Source organism: Octopus bimaculoides, chromosome 5 (genome assembly GCF_046866305.1).
Source record: "Octopus bimaculoides isolate indiv1 chromosome 5, ASM4686630v1, whole genome shotgun sequence".
Lineage (NCBI taxonomy): Eukaryota > Metazoa > Mollusca > Cephalopoda > Octopoda > Octopodidae > Octopus > Octopus bimaculoides.
In genome coordinates this window covers 100,782,361-100,800,019 of record NC_142932.1, presented here as the reverse complement: position 1 = coordinate 100,800,019, position 17,659 = coordinate 100,782,361, and the positions used below count along the sequence as shown (strand labels likewise).

Here is a 17,659-nt window from a genome sequence, read left to right as displayed (position 1 = left end):
GCCTGATTCACCAGAGTGATAAATTACAGGACTCAATACAAATGTAGAGTATTCTTTTAATACATTATAACTGAATGGTTCCAATTTCCAGTACTCCAAGTTGCTAGTTTCTGATCATTAACTGTGAAACTGAGTTTGGTTTCCTTTTGACTATTTACTGAATGAATATTTTTTGAAATACATGTATACAAATATATATATATATATATATATTCACATATAGACATGCACACACATATTAAACAGTATCAATAAAAACCATGAATTAAACATTTCAAAAACCAATGTTTTTCCTGAACCAGAGCAAAATTCAAGGAGACTTTTATTTGCATAAAAGATTCTTAGCCGCATGCATACAAGGTATTAATAACTCAATTCTTTTATTCAAATTATTGGTGTCTTGAGTTAAAATTCTCAGTTTTTCACTCAAAAGGCATGCTGCATATATATAGATAGACAGACAGATTAAAACATAGACATGTACATTCAAAAATATATCTAACCCTTTTGATACCAACCCAGCTGAAACTGCCTCTGGCTCTGTAGTACAAACGTCTTGTTTTCAAAAGTTCTGAGTTAAAATCTTCCATCAAACCTTAATCACAATTTATGTTCCTAACACTAGCTTAATGATAACTATGTTATTTTGCTAAATTCTTTGTTATATTTAAAATTAATTGAAAGAAACACAGAGCATCTCCAATAGAAATATGGTAACAAAAGGGTTAAAATTTATAATTTATAGTGACTGCTTATTTTCAAGTTCCACTATTAAAACTATCTTCTCAATGCAGTGATTGTAAGGAGAAATTATATCTATATGTAATAGTGCATTTTAGGTGTGTGGATATTAGCAAAACCAAATACAATGGAGGGGAAAGGGAATAGTAACTGGATAGGTAGGACAAACAAGCAAAAGGGATGAATTGGAGTTTTGTTAGTAAATACCACAAGTTTATTTAGCCATAATATTCCACCTGAGGTATTTGATAAAACTTTCCATCTCCTGAAGTAATATTTACAAGTAAGTTTGCTATGCAGGAATAGTGATAGTCTTTTGAAGAATAGGTGATTGGTTATGGATTCCTCTTAAGATATTAATATATTAATTATAACATAAAGCTCCTGTAATGGAGATAACATTTCATCATAAGAGTAACTAAATATATTGTTATTAATATATGAAGATGAAATCACAACCAATCACATTTACCTAAGAGTTAATTACTTTACCTGACATCATCCACATACACCACATAACAGTACCAGTACAGTTTCCTCTCTTGCACACTACACTTGATCCTATTTATACCAAGATTTTTCTCTCAGTTCATTTGTTCTCTGATGTTCATACATTTTAACATTACACATCAAGTGGAGCATATTTGCTTCACTTTTTTAAGTTTTCATGCATCCTCCATATTCAATAACCATGTCTTGCAATTTGTACATAAACATAAGCATAATCTATACTTCACTCAGTGAGAGAATCCCTTTCTTGCCAGCAAAGGTTACACCTCCTCAACACTTTAGTATTTAAACCAGCCATATGAAGCCAGTTGGAACCAAGTAAACAATAAAAAGTAACTATTTCATCATTCTTTCATATATTTGTGCGAAATTAAATAACAGTTATGACATACCATCAACAAATAATTAACAGATAAAGAAAATAACATTTTTGTTATTGCTTTTTTAAAATCTGATTGTCTGCTCTTGCCATTTGGTCACTTGCTCATTTTGTCCATCTGTTGCTGTGGAGGCGCAATGGCCCAGTGGTTAGGGCAGCGGACTCGCAGTCATAGGATCGCGGTTTCGATTCCCAGACCGGGCGTTGTGAGTGTTTATTGAGCAAAAACACCTAAAGCTCCATGAGGCTTCGGCAGGGGATGGTGGCGAACCCTGCTGTACTCTTTCACCACAACTTTCTCTCACTCTTACTTCCTGTTTCTGTTGTACCTGTAATTCAAAGGGCCAGCCTTGTCACACTGTGTCACGCTGAATATCCCCGAGAACTATGTTAAGGGTACAAGTGTCTGTGGAGTGCTCAGCCACTTGCACGTTAATTTCATGAGCAGGTTGTTCCGTTGATCGGATCAACTGGAACCCTCGACGTCGTAAGCGACGGAGTGCCAACAACAACCATCTTTTGCTAGTCTACCTATCTTTCATACTCTTCTCTCTTCTTCTACTCTCTATTAACAGCAGTAGTTTTCATTCTCTCTTCTGCTCTGTCATTAGCAATATATGTTTAGCTGTCACTCACTCTTTCCCTCTCTCTACATTCTACACCTAGTTCTCTTTTTTTTTTTTTTTCTCACTATTTTTATTTTCTGACTCCTGAACATACACTGGCACACATCTTAGACACATTTCACCAGATCTTATACCACAAGGGAGGGCTGAAAAGTTTCTAGCTTTGAGTAAAAGAAAATACAGGAAGGTCAGTTAATTATGATTTTATCCAACATATTCCCCTCTCGGATTCACACAGTTATTGCAGTGGCCCTTCAGTTTTCTAAGCCCTGTAAAAGAATATGGAAAGTTGGGCCTCCAACCAGACCTATTGCAATACTCCTAAAGCCAGGAACTTTTCTGCACCCCCCCCCCCCATATATGATAAAAATAATAAATTAAAGAAAAGAAAGCTAGAAGTCAACAGTACAAGGAAAGATTAAGTTTATAGATATAAAGTATCTGACATTAAAAAAACACAAAATATAAAATATATAAAATATACATGAAATCATCATCATCGTCATCGTTTAACGTCCGTTTTCCATACTGGCATGGGTTGGACGGTTTGACTGAGATCTGGAGAGCTAGCGGCTGCACCAGGCTTACAGTTAGGTTTGTTTATTTGTTCTCTTGCAGTTTTAGAAAATAATGATATAAAAGCAAAATGTTTTGAGATCTGAAATGATTTCCATTATTATGATTATTATTATTATTTATGATTTTTATCTTCAGTTAGACATCTGTCAATTTTATATTTCTGCATACTGCCTGCGGAATTGACTCAGCACCACATGAATACTTATGTATCTATATTGGAAACGTCTTTTCAATGGCTTCAAGTCTGAAATTTGCTTCCTGCAAAAAAACAGAAAATTAAATTTATGAAAAGAAAGGTTTTAATTCTTCTATGTTTGTAATTTTGCTTGTTTTTATTAAATATTAAGCAAAATAAAAATTTTATGAATAAGATAAATAAATGCTACAGCTTATTGTTGTCTACTCCAGGTCAGTCTTGATTAAGCAGAAATTTGATCAAAGACGGTCCTACCATGACCATACTCATATTTTTGTATATCTAAGAATGACATTGTCCAATGTGTCGTTTTCTAATTTTGTGAGATTTGATTGCTATTTCTAGCAGGCTGAGCAATCAATCCCACCAGGAGATACATGGCTCCCCCTGCAATAGGAAAGAGCAGGCAAGAGGAGCTAAAAGGGAGATAAGATATGGTGACAGAATCCCAGACTATACTCTCAAGGTACGAAGTGAACATAGGGGAGAATACAAGACAAAGGATCAAGCAGGAAGGTGGGATGAGTGGAGATGGTGTAACACTTTCAGATCATTCAATTGAGGTCATGGTCTTATGCCTACCCAAACAGAATCATAAATAGGCATGTACCCCATTCTTTTGTTTCTGATAACAAATCTCTCTTGACAACTTACATCATTTTCTTTTCATTTATTGAGTATCTATTTTTCTGGGCTAGCGGGTATATTAAGGCCAGTATTTTATGACCAACCCTTACCTGTTTTACAACTGTATCAAAACTTAAAATTCAGAACAAGTAAAAAATCATTGTTTAATACCACCATCTGACCACCATCCAATCAATAACTTCTGTTGATTATCACGTTCCTGTAACTTGCAGTTACACTTTGACATTTCTTTCATATCTTCTCTCCTTTTCCAGTTGGGGTAACCATGAATTTAGTCCGTTGCAACACACCTGTTGCTGTTCTGCTGTCATAATTTAGCCTCTTAACACCTGGCACAAAATCACATCCCAGTGAACTATACTCCTGCTTCTGTTGAGGGGTTTTGTCTTGCAAATTACCAGGTAACCTCACTGGTGCTGCTGCCAAGTCAAAAGTATCCAGTGCACTCTGTAAAGTGGTTTGGCGTTATGAGGGGCGCCCAGCCATAGAAACCATGCTGAAGCAGAGTTTGGAGTTTGGAACAGTCCTATGGCTTGACAGTTTCAATCAAACTGTCCAACCCATGCCAGCAGGGAAAACAGACATTAAACAATGTTAACCGTTTTACAGTTGTAATAGACATGGATGCAACTTAAGATCCATCAAAATATATTCAAATCAAATCCTTGTATGAAGAAAGAAAAAAAATTCTATAGATTTGCCAAAAATCTGCAATAAGGAAAATAACAATCGTCAAATTACAGGAACATGATGATCAACTTCTATGCCCTTCCTGTCACCAACTACATCAGTGCAAACTAGATGCATCTTTACTTTAACAAATTACCACCCCACCTCCTGCCTCTTCCTCCTCATCATGATCCTTAATATCAGCATCATCCAAATTTGCTCTACCCATAATTTTGAAGAGGCTTGTTTTTTTTTTTTATATATATATATATATATTTATTTTTATAGTTGTCCAACTATAAAACAAGGTCAGGAATACTGTTGAGGTGCAACAGGTTTAAGATAAACATACATCGACGAAAGAGAGAAATATACATATATGGAAAAAGGAAAGTGATAACATTGTTTGGGCAAGGTCTTGAACAAAATAACAACCATTTAGAGATGTTCAAGAGATACTCTCTGATAAAAGATCATTCACATTGAACAGATTGTCTATCTGCAATTCCAAGATCTTATTTAAATTTTTTTTATTTCTTTCCTTTGTTTTTTGTTTTTTTGCAACTGTTTTGATATGTTTGCATAGAGGCTTCGTCCTTTTAACCCATTACCTTCCATAATTCTATTAACTGGAATTTTTTTTATAAAACTTTGATTTCTAGCATAAAACAGCCTTAGAAACACGTTGGAATGATCAAAATAACATTTTAAATAGAAATAAGCGAGATATTGCGTGAAAAATTAGCAAACCTCATTTGAATGTTGTTGGCACTCCGTCGCTTACGACGTCGAGGGTTCCAGTTGATCCGATCAACGGAACAGCCTGCTCGTGAAATTAACGTGCAAGTGACTGAGCATTCCACAGACAAGTGTACCCGTAACGTAGTTCTTGGGGATACTCAGCATGACACAGTGTGACAAGGCTGGCCCTTTGAAATATAGGTACAACAGAAACAGGAAGAGAGAGTGAGAGAAAGTTGTGGTAGAAGAGTACAGCAGGGTTTGCCACCATCCCCTGCCGGAGCCTCGTGGAGCTTTAGGTGTTTTCGCTCAATAAACACTCACAACGCCCGGTCTGGGAATCGAAACCGGTAGTTATGTCAATGATGGTGATAATGGGGTGGTTATAATGATGACGATGATAATGATGCTGGAGGTGCTGGTGTTGGTGCTGGGGATAGTGGTGATGGTGGCTGGTAATGGTGTTGATGATGGTAGTTATGTTAATGATGATGTTGATAATAATACTGATGATGTCAGTGGTGGTGGGGGTGGTGCTGGTATGGTGTTAATGTTGCTGCTGCTGCTGCTGATGATGAGGATGATGGCGGTGATAACTTTCTTAAACCTAAATAAAGCATCCATTCAGGAAAATAACAAAAAAAAAAAAGCAACAAAACAAAACCCCAAAATAAAGAAGAAAGCCAATTAACTTTGGTGTGTTTTTTTTTTTGATTTTTTACCTTGAGAAACTGACTGCAGTGATCGAAGAGCTTCCACCGAAATGGTGGGGTCATCTTCAGTAGTAATCGAACTGCAGATGTTTTCAGTCTTGCTAACTTCAAACTTGATCCATTTATAAAGGGAACATTTCCGTGCACCAGGACAGCTCTGGATAAGGTTCTGTACAATCGGGTGCGACAACCCAAAAAACTCCGGACCAGCACCATGAGTGGCCACAAGGTCGTAACCCCTAAGTGAAATTGAAACAGAAAATATATTCAGCTTAATAATAATAATATTAATAATAATAATAATAATAATAATAATAATAATAATAATAATAATAATAATAATAATATTCTTTGCCCTAGGAATCAGGAAGACACACAGCAAGAAATGGAAACAGAATTGAATGATGATGATGATGATGATGATGATGATGATGATGATGATGATGATGATGATGATGATGATGGTGATGATGATGATGATGATGATGATGATAATAATAATGATAATAATAATAATAATAATAATAATAATAATATTCTCTGCCCTAGGAATCAGGAAGACACACAGCAAGAAATGGAAACAGAATTGAAAGATGATAATGAAAATAATAATAATAATAATACAGATCCTTTCTATTATAGGTACAAGGCCTAAAATTTGGGGGGAGGGGATCAGTTGATTACATCAATCCCAGTGTTCAACCGGTACTTATTTCATCGAACCCAAAAGGGTGGAAGTCAAGGCAGAATTTGAACTCAAACTGTAAAGATGGATGAAACGCCACTATGCATTTTGCCCTGCATGCTAATGATTTTGCTATCCACTTTTGCACAAGGCAGAGTTCATTGAGGTAGATGTTTTATGACTGAGTGCTCTTCCTGTTGCCAACCCTCGCCTATTTCCAAGCAAGGTAAGGCTTTTCGGGGAAGATCAAAATGAATGACAGCTTATAATAGTAGTGTTACTCCTGTACAAGTCCCCTGCGATGTCAAGACAAAGAGGCACAAACACACACACATCATCATCATTGTTTAACGTCCATTTTTCATGCTGGCATGAGTTGGATGGTTTAACTGAGATCTGAAGAGCCAGCAGCTGCACCAGGCTCCGATCTGATCTGGCAAGGTTCCTATAGCTGGATGCCCTTTCTAATGCCAACCACTCCGAGAGTGTAGTGGGTGCTTTGTACATGACACCAGCAATGCATGTATACAAATACATGCATAGGACAAGCTTCCTTCAGGTTTCATCTACCAGAACTCCAAAGGCTTTGGCTGGCTTCAGGGCTGTAGTAGGAAACACTTACTCAAGGTGTCACACAGTGAGACTGAACCTAAAACCATGTAGTCAGGAAGCAAACTTCTCAATCACACAGATGTGCCTGCATCTATCCTCGACTCACATAGATATATATGTAAATCATTATCATCATCGTTTAATGTCCATCTTCCATGCATGCATGGGTAGGATGTTTGACAGGAGCCAGTCAGGTAGAAGACTACACCAGGCTACTGTGTCTATTTTGGCAGGGTTTTTATGGCTGGATGCCGTTCCTAACACCAACCACTCTGCAGAGTGGTTTATTTTTTGATCTTCCCAGATAACATGTTCAAACAAGGGGAAGCATTGCTTTGCTTGGAGGAAACAGGTGAGGGTTGGCAACAGAAAGGGCACCCAGTCATAAAATATATACATATTTTAGGAGCGCCTGTGAGGCAAGTAGCTTGCTTACGAACCACATGGTTCCGGGTTGTGGCACTTTGGGCAAGTGTCTTCTACTATAGCCTCGGGCCGACCAAAGCCTTGTGAGTGGATTTGGTAGGCGGAAACTGAAAGAAGCCGGTTGTATATATGTATGTTTGTGTGTCTGTGTTTGTCCCCCCAACATCGCTTGACAACCAATGCTGGTGTGTTTACATTCCCGTAACTTAGCAGTTTGGCAAAAGAGACTGATAGAATAAGTCTAACATGTACAGCATATACACTGCAAAGTCAACAACAGATCTTCAAACCACTTTCCAGTATAAAAATATTCTGGTAAATCAATCAAGAAAACAATTAATAATAAAAAAGAAAAGAAACAAATAAAAAACAATGTAAACAAAGACAAAACCTCCAATAAACTTACCGTGATTGATTAATTAATTGCAGTAATTTGCTGTGACATTCTGAGGGATCACGGTGGCACAAAATTTGTTTTTGGTCATCAGCAGATATTTCAAACTGCAAATAAAAGAGAAATTATTAGCATGGTCAACTGATTCTCTGATTCTGCCATTGTTATTAGTCACTGAAATGCAGTGATTCTAAGGGGACAATGTATGACAGAAAAAGTGGACATTGAATAATAGTGAATAATGACTGACCAAAAAAAAAAGAAAGGAAAGACAAAACAGGATGTGAAGGGACATAACCAAGATGAATTGAAGTTCAAGTTAATTTCATACTGTTTTTGTGTTTTGTTAGGAAGGGCATCCAGCTGTAGAAACTCTGCCAAATCAAATTTGAGCCTGGTGTCGCCTCCTGGTCCACCAGTCCTCAGTCAAATCGTCCAACCCATGCTAGCATGGAAAGCGGATGTTAAACGACGATGATGAATATTCTTGATGTGAATATTGAAGTTTTTCAATATTCTTGATGTGAATATTGAATATTGAATATTCAAGGTGGCGAGCTGGCAGAAACATTAGCAAGCCGGGCAAAATGCCTAGTGGTATTTTGTCTGCCGTTACGTTCTGGGTTCAAATTCCGCCGAGGTCGACTTTGCCTTTCATCCTTTCAGAGTCGATTAAATAAGTACCAGTTAATCACTGGGGTCGATGTAATCGACTTAATCCCCTTGTCTGTCCTTGTTTGTCCCCTCTATATTTAGCTCCCCTGTGGGTAATAAAGAAATAAATATTCTTGATGTGAATTTGTGGGCTGAAACAAAACTGTTACATCTCAGGGAAATCATTTTGCCAATCATATTAACACAAGCACAGCTTCAATTTCACTTCTTTATATTAGTCAATTAGTTCAGTATCTATCTAACTATATACTGTATTTTAACATGTATAAGGAACCCTTGTGTATAAGGAACCCTCTAATTTTGGGGGCTTAAAATTTTGAAAAAAGTTTTTGTAAGGGATTATAATACTATCCATGTATAAGAAACTCCACATTTTTTTAAGCTAATTTTTGACAAAAAAAGGTTTCCTTATACATGTTAAAATACAGTATATGTATGTGTGAGGATGTGTGTGTGTACGGTTAAGAAAACCGTTTATAGCAGACTCCAGCCAAGAAGATCTGAAGAAGGAATTGTAATTCCGAAATATCATCAGACTATAGATAACCAAATTACAACAGGTATATAGTCCATTTCTTGTTTTATAGTGCATTGTTGTACCATTCTAAACTTTTATTCTTTACATATACATATATATATATATATATATATATATATATACATACAAACATATATAAAACTTTGAAATGCCCAATGATAAGCTGTTTCTTTGATTTAAAATTTAGTATTTGAGCAATTAAAAGGCCATACTGATTTACAGTTAAGAAGAAAAAAAATTGCAACTTACGAGGGGACCATTTCCACCATCTGATATACTACAAGTATAAAGACACTTTTGATCTGGATGCCGTGTGCTTACGTACAATCGGGTACTGCAGAAGCCAATGGGGTAAATATGTTCCTCAGTATGGAAATTTGGTCGATCAGGAACAATCTGAAATTGGAATATATATTAGGTAAGAAGCCTATTGGAAAGGCTGTGTTTGATGCATTTGGGAGAAGGGAGTATGTTGGTTTAGAATAAAGCAAGTAGATAAAGAAAGTGGGGGAAATAGGCCACAGAGAATAAAGTAAAGTAGATAGAGAAAGGCGAAAAGAAGATGTAAGGATGGAATAATTAAAGTAAGAATCCAGAGTTGAGGCTTCAAGCAGGAGAGGGTAGAGAACTCATGCAGAGTTAAATAGAAGATGGCAGAGAACACATTCATCATTTTCTAGATGGTAAGAAATTGGTTTAGATTGTCGCTGCCATTGAATTAATTTTCACCGTAAAGTTCAACTTTATCATCAAATATTGAATTTCTTTGAATGAATTTAATTACCTCCACCTTAGCAAAGGCAGAGGTATTGTTTTCAGTCTTGTTTGTTTGTTTGTCCTTGGACAAGATATCTCAAGAACCACTGGATGGATTCGGATGAAACTTTCAGGGATGTTTGGCCTTGTGACTGGCACGAACTGATTAGATTTTGGGATCAATCTGGTACCAGACAAGGGTCCTGGATTATTTTTCCGTGTTTTTACTTAATTTTTGAGAGTGGTTTTAGTATTCTTGTTTGTGAGAGCAGTTGAATTTATTTCAGATATTCTCATTTTAAAAATCATCTTCAGCTAATCATTAAGAGGATGTTGGTGTTGCCTTGGCAGAGGTTTGCGCTCTCTAAGTGTTCGTTTATTTTGAAATGTAATTTGGTGGTAAGGTTAGATCATTTCACAAATAATGAACATTTTCTTTCTAATATTGTTATACTGTTCTCTGTATTGCATTCTTGAGCAAGGTACTTCATTTCATGTTGCTCCAATCTACTCAAACATAATGAGTATTAGCTAAGTGCTTGTGTTGTCTTCTTTCTCTCAAGCTATCATATCCTAGATATTTCATTGAATCAAAGGTGAAGGAGAGAGAGTCTCTACATCTGCTTGTAGTTGCACAGCCAGGTGCACAATGCAATAACAATACTTTAACACAAAGTAATAACAATCATATTAAAAGTTTTCATAAATGAGTTACTACTTACTTCACCAAGGCTGTGAATTGTCAAGTCTCCAATGGATAATGGGAAAACAGGTCGTCCTAAAGGATCTAGAGGAATTGGTGGCACTATCTTTTTGCTACTGGCTTGTGTTTTGGCCTTTTTAGGTTTCGATTTCTCTTCTGAAATAAGAAACAACATGGTTTAAAAGCTACAGGTAAAGGAATAATCACCAGAGGTCAGTATTGATATGAATCAGATTGAACTGAAGATAGAACTGGTGTAATATTTTGTAGCATGTGATGAAGGATAGGAATTAGATGTTGTGGGTAGTAGCACTGATCATCAAGGGAAAATAAAGTAGTATGTGCCGGTGACATATTAAAAGCACCCAGGACACACTGTAAAGTGGTTGGCATTAGAAAGAGCATCCAGCTGTAGTGACTAGGCCAAATCAGATTGGAACCTTGTGCAGCTCTCCTGCTTGCCAGCTCTGGTCAAACTATCCAACCCATGCCAGCATGGAAAATGGATGTTAAATGATGATGATGATGATGACTGCAAGGTTGAAGTAGATATGATAGAATAACAAAGAGAAAGAAGCCCATTATTTATATATATGTATATGTCCTGTGCTGGTGGCATGTAAAAAGCACCATTCGTGCATGATCATAGCCAGCATCACCTTACTGGCACATGAAAAACAACATTTGAGCGTGGTCGTTGCCAGTGCCACCAGATTGACTCCTGTACAGGTAGCACATAAAAAACACATTTTCAGCATGGTCATTGCCAGTGCTGCAGGACTGGCTCCTGTGCAGGTGGTATGTAAAAAACACCATTTTGAGCGTGGCTGTTGCCAGTACTGCCTGACTGTGCCGGTGGCACGTAAAAGCACCCACTACACTCTCGGAGTGGTTGGCGTTAGGGAGGGCATCCAGCTGTAGAAACTCTGCCAGATCAGATTGAAGCCTGGTGTAGCCATCTGGTTCACCAGTCCTCAGTCAAATCGTCTAACCCATGCTAGCATGGAAAGCGGATGTTAAACAATGATGATGATGATCCTGATAGCTTGCCAAGTCAGCCCCTTTACTCTTAATCCTCTCTTATGTCTACGTAGATCATCAAAGTTATCTTACCAAGTAACTCTGTAACTGTTTTCTTTCTTTCAGTGAGTTTCTTTTTCACTTTTGGCTTTGCAGGCACTGCTGGTGCTGCAGACGGTTCAGCAGGAACTTGCTGAGGAGTAGTAACAGCAGTGGGCACTTTGAGTATAGTAGGGTATGTAGTGGTGGTTGTAGTAGTTGTAGTAACTGGCATCTTAATGTTGGCTAATGTTGGGTCAGTCATAGATTGGAACTGGAGAAGCTTATGGAGTAGAAACCTGTAGTTAAAATAAAATTTTAAAACTTACGATAAACAAAGCCGAAGTAGTGACTTACGTTAAGGACTAATCTTCAGCTATATAAAACAGAAGGAACTTTATAATAATGAGTAAAAGAGATCAACCATTTTGTAAAAATATTTCTAATGAACTAACACGATATATATATATATATATATATATATATATATATATATATATATATCAAAGACTGAGTTTACAGGGTCTTGGCTTCCCAAGCGGTCGCTCACTTAGCTAATATCAAGGCTTTACATTTCTTAACTCTGGTGATTGGAGAAGAATGTGTTCTCAATGTGAAGTACCTGTTGACAGATTGGATGAAGGATCAGCATCATGCAAATGTGAACAAACTCAAGATCATCCTGATGATATATGTCAATTAATTTTGAAAAAAATAAAAAATCATTTAGGTATATTGTAAAATAATTGACTTTCTATTATTAAGCTGATGAATGTGGTGAGCTAGCAGAATCATTACTGTGTTGGACAAAATGCTTAGCAGCATTTCATCTGTCTTTACATTCTGAGTTCAAATTCTGCTAAAGGCAACTTTGCCATTCTTCCTCTTAGGGTCAATGATATAAGTACCACTTGGAAACTAAGGTCAGTGTAATCAACTTGCCCACCACCCAACAAAATTTCAGGTTTTGTGCCTATAATAGAAAGGATTACTAAGCTGATGTTAGGAATTTAACTAAAAGAAAGATTCTAGCACAAAATTGTAAGATTTTAATTTATATGTGAACACTTTAAAATAATTTTTTTTTATCATAGATCTAAAGGTAGCCACAGGCAGGTAGGTATCAAAAGAGTTGAATATTAATTTGCAGTTGAAATTTTGTTTGTATGCATAAAATGACTGCACATGTATACACAAGTTGTATTGGCCCAAACATATCACTATATACACTAAAACAAACCTTCCTTTCATTTTCTAAGCAGGTTAAATCTATTTCAGTTACCAGCTCAATGTCAAGACAAAATACTCACATACACATACATATATTTGTGTGTGTGTGTATCACCATTTATAGTCCACTCTGTAAGAAGGTTGTTGTTAGGAAGGGCTTCTAGCCATAAAAACTCAACCTGGTGCAGTCTTCTACTTAGCCAGCCCCTATCAAAATGGTGCATTAATGTGGCACCGGCATCTGAAAAGACAAGCCTGTACGTGTGGAAGGCAGCGATTTTACTTAGCTTGGCGCGTCTTATCAAGTATAGCAAATCGTTACACCCCCCAGTCCCTTGTCATTTCCTCAGTGAGGCCAAGCATCCAAAGATCCTTTCCTACCACTTTGTCCCACGTCTTCCTGGGTCTACTCCTTCCACAGGTACCCTCCACAATTAGAGCTTGGCACTTTTTTACACAGCTGTCCTCAGATTATTATTTGACTCAAAGATCCTCAGCACTACTGACAGAAAGCTACTCTAGACCAATGACTCACAGAGTGACCATCAGGCAACATTTTGTTTGGATTTCATTTCCTGTATTTTCCGGTATACAAGTTGACGTAATATATAGTGTAAACATTTAAACATCATCACTGTCTTTCCAAATCCAGCTGCATTTCACATGGAGTTTTTAATCCTCCAAATTCATCTTGGTGTACAAGTCAATCTACTTCTCTTTGGGAGTAAATTTTTGTCAGAAAAATTTGACTTGTATGCTGGAAAATACAATAACACACTTACCTTCGTTCCTCCTTCACTTGTAAAACTTTCTCCTCTATTCTCACCACCTCATCACATATAGCTGCATTCACCTAGAAAAAAAGGAGGAGGGGGATAAAATAAAATAAAAAACAAGAAAAATAAACCACATTAACACCAAAGTAATTTGAATAATAGTCACAAGCGTAACAGTGTGGTTAAAAAGTTCATTTTACAATTCCATGGTTCTGGTTTAATCTCATTACATGGCGCCTTGAGGAAATCTTGTGTACTGTAAGTTCTGACTGACCATTATTTCATGAGAGAAATAATTCGGTAACAGGAAACTGTGCAAAAGATTGCCAGATAAGTGTATGTGTGTGTGTGTGTGTGATATTGTGCATATTGATATATGTGAGCTGTGAGTGTTGAAGACATACAAAGGTGTGAAAAAAATGAGGCCAGTATGTTATGCTGGATGGGTAATTTTAGAATGTATATACAACAGAGTGTACGTAATTCGAGAAAAAAACTGGGTACATGGAGCCTCAGATGTGTGCAAGAAAGAAGACTGTGCTGGTACAGTCATATAATGCATATGAATAAAGACAGTTGCTTCAAGAAGTGCCAAGCTCTAATTTGTGGAGGGAACATGTGGAAGGGGTAGACCCAGGAAGACGTGGAATGAAGTGATAAAAAAGGATCTTCAGACATTGGATCTCACAGAAAGGATTACAAGGGACCAAGACTTCTGGCGGTTTACTATACTTGAGAAGACACATCAAGCTACATAAATATGTGGTTGTCCTTGCAGACAGGCATATACCCTGCATCCCACTTCAGCTGAGAGATCCTAATCTTACGAGTTTGTGGGTGCCAGTGGCACGTAAAAAGCACCTGTGCCCGCGTTGCGTGAAGGCTCCCAGTACACTCAGTAAAGCGTTGGCATTAGGAAGGGCATCCAGATAAGAAACCATGCAAAAACAGGCATGGAACCCAGGCAGCTCTCCAGTTAACCAGCTCCTGCCAAACTGTTCAACCCATACCAGCATGTAAAACAGATGTTAAATGATGATGATGATGTGTGTGTGTGTGTGTGTGTGTGTGTTTCTAGCAAATTACTTGGTGACTTCACTGGTAATAGTGGCATATATATATATATATATATATGTCATCATCATCATTTAACATCCGTTGTCCATGCTGGTATGGGTTGGACAGTTTGAATATGCAGAAAGGCTGCACCAGGCTCCAGTCTGATTTGGCATGGTTTTCTACAGCTGGATGCTCTTCCAAATGCCAATCACTCTGAGAGTGTAATGGGTGCTTTTACATGTCACCGGCACAAGTACCATTTGTGTGATATATATATATGTACTGCAGAATCCTTTGTGTTCTGTTTTAATTTTACGTTTTTATATATATATATATATATATATATATATATGTCAATGTGAATACCCGTCAGAGTGTAAGTATCTTGAGAGAAAAGCTGAACATTAGAAGCATCAGTTGTGGCGTGCAAGAGAGACGATTGCGCTGGTATGGACATGTGGTGAGAATGGAGGAGGATAGCTGCGTGAAAAAGTGCCACACCCTAACAGTTGAGGGAACCCGTGGAAGAGGTAGGCCCAGGAAGACCTGGGCTGAGGTGGTGAGGCAAGACCTTCGTACATTGGGCCTCACCGAGGCGATGACTACGGACCGAGACCTTTGGAAATGGGCTGTGTGTGAGAAGACCCGGCAAGCCAAGTAAGATCGTTGCCAGTGCCCCTGGACTGGTTCTTGTGCGGGTGGCACATGAGATGCACCATTTTGAGCGTGGCCGTTGCCAGTACCGCCTGACTGGCTCCTGTAGGATTTTCGAGCGAGATCGTTGCCAGTGCCCCTGGACTGGCTTGTGCGGGTGGCACATAAAAGACACCATTTCAAGCGTGGCCGTTTTCGTGCGGGTGACACGTAAAAGCACCCACTACACTCTCTGAGTGGTTGGCGTTAGGAAGGGCATCCAGCTGTAGAAACTCTGCCAAATCAGACTGGAGCCTGGTGTTGCCATCCGGTTTCACCAGTCCTCAGTCAAATCGTCCAATCCATGCTAGCATGGAAAGCGGACGTTAAACGATGATGATGATGATGATGATATATATATATATATATATATATATATATATAGAGAGAGAGAGAGAGAGAGAGAGAAACAAGGAGAGAGGCTGACATACTCACAAATATTGTATCTTTAATATCTTTTTTCATTTTCTTCCATTTTCTGAAGTAGTATTCACGGGAACCCTGGTCGGGAGCCATGGCAAATGCTCCCAACTATGGATGGCTGATGGAACAAAAGTAAAGAACATATTCTAAATGAACATTGTTACCATTCTACATGCTAACACAATTCTCCACCATAAAATAGTTATCATCATCATGAAGACATCAAGTTGATAAAGGAAAATTATATGAAATGTAATTTGACAAGGTACAAGAACACGGACACACAGACATCTCAAGAGTAAATACACACACCTCATTAAAAAAAAAAAAAACGAGAGAGAAGAGTGCCGGGATTAATGGTTTCACATATATAAACACACACACACACATACACGTTTAGAGGTACAAACGAAAGAAAAAGGACTCAATACATGTAGCTGGGTTTATTTATTCGGAAGAGGTTGATGATTTACTCCATCATTACTCAGTTTTCCATTACGGCCGACCGTTTAAATATATAATTAGTAAGCACGAACATTAAGATTTAAACCGAAGTTAACTACGTCAGAATTTGAGGAACTTGGAACTTGGCAATGGAGGCACTGCGACAACTTTGTTTTCTTAAATTCCACTTATTTTTTCTCACATGAAAAGCAAAAGTAAACAGTTGTGAATGTTTCGCTATTCTCTGGTTGAACTTAACGAGCCAACAAAGGAATCTCCCTTTAGTCAAAAATCTCACTGTATAAGTGATATTTTCTTCAAACAACACTCCTCTTGAAAAAGAAAAAAAATGGGCGGGGTGAAAAGTTAGGGGAACCCGGTATAAACTATGCCAGAAAGAAAAATATAAAAAAAGGACCCGATGGTCAAGATTGGAAAGCCTTTCATAAGCCGAGTTGTGGCTAAACATCAACTAATTATTTAATATCTGAAAAACTGTAATGATGCTTTTAAGAGCATTAGAAGGATGAAAATAGAGAACTATCAAGTTTCTTAACATGCTTATTTTACAAACAAAAACAAGATAAATTGAATATGTATAGTGAGCCAACCTTTCTAAATTTTCCCAGCCTGATACCCCTTTATGTCTTATTTGCTTAGTTGATGTTTCGATTAGTCTCTGAAATTCTAACGAATCTAAGAACAATGTAAATACGATATCAACTTTTATTTTGATTGTAGATGGGATGGCTTGTTTATGGAAGGGATACATAGAGTGAGTTGATTTTTATAGATTGGGCAAAGTAAGTGCGAGTGAAATATTGGACATCAATGATCATTCAATACGAAAGTAAATTACCATTACCAACGAAAGGTCAATAGGTACTCTATTTTGATTAGCATACCGGTATTTCTAGAAGACATAACTGAAATATATATGTAAGTTGAATGTATACAGATTAACTGCTTATGATATACACTCGACAGTGATATATAAGCTGAAGAGAAAATAGTATCTCACAAATAATTTGAATTCATGCAGAGTAATGTTGAAGAAATAGAAATAATTAATATTTGTGAAATCTAACCTGGCTCCAATATTTCCAAACAAAACTGTCAAGGGAACTTCCGGTGTGTGTAATTATCTCCCTTGGTTGATATTTCATTTGGCTCCAGAATTATTAACATTAGGATATTTCTTGAAAGAATTTGGGATAAATTATTTTAGATAATTACTAGGCTTAATTTATCGATTAAATTAACAATAAACGAGACAGGTTAGGTGTGAAATCAATAATTTAAATGAGAGTTTAAATTTCAAACAGTAAAACAAAAATCTAAGAACATTCTTTTACAGTAATTTAGATCTATAATTTTGTTTCAT

The 17,659-nt window shown here is 37.2% G+C and overlaps 1 protein-coding gene across 3 annotated transcripts; it reads right to left on the bottom strand.

Annotated features, from left to right (window-relative positions):
- Positions 1–272: 272 nt before the first annotated feature.
- LOC106868347 (transforming growth factor beta regulator 1) lies at positions 273–17,659 on the bottom strand. Of its 3 annotated transcripts, none has more exons than XM_089352781.1 (9): positions 17,364–17,659; positions 15,844–15,949; positions 13,663–13,733; positions 11,705–11,949; positions 10,611–10,747; positions 9,382–9,528; positions 7,932–8,026; positions 5,812–6,041; positions 273–3,093 (listed from the first exon to the last, which is right to left on the bottom strand). In XM_089352781.1, exons 2-9 carry the CDS (start codon positions 15,922–15,924, stop codon positions 3,074–3,076), a joined length of 1,026 nt encoding a protein of 341 aa, XP_089208907.1. In that variant the 5' UTR covers positions 15,925–15,949; positions 17,364–17,659; the 3' UTR covers positions 273–3,073. The 3 variants fall into 3 exon arrangements, with proteins under 3 accessions (XP_089208907.1, XP_089208908.1, XP_089208909.1); XM_089352782.1 differs by having other exon boundaries at positions 17,141–17,370; XM_089352783.1 differs by lacking the exon at positions 17,364–17,659 and adding an exon at positions 16,887–17,141.

Bases quoted from the DNA above. Each gene is read 5' to 3' on its own strand.
- LOC106868347 (XM_089352781.1), bottom strand. From the start codon at position 15,924: ATGGCTCCCGACCAGGGTTCCCGTGAATACTACTTCAGAAAATGGAAG. The intron at 11,950-13,662 runs GTAAGTGTGTTA...TTTTAACTACAG, and splicing joins CAAGTGAAGGAGGAACGAAG to GTTTCTACTCCATAAGCTTC. The intron at 6,042-7,931 runs GTAAGTTTATTG...AATTTCACTTAG, and splicing joins CAATTAATTAATCAATCACG to GGGTTACGACCTTGTGGCCA.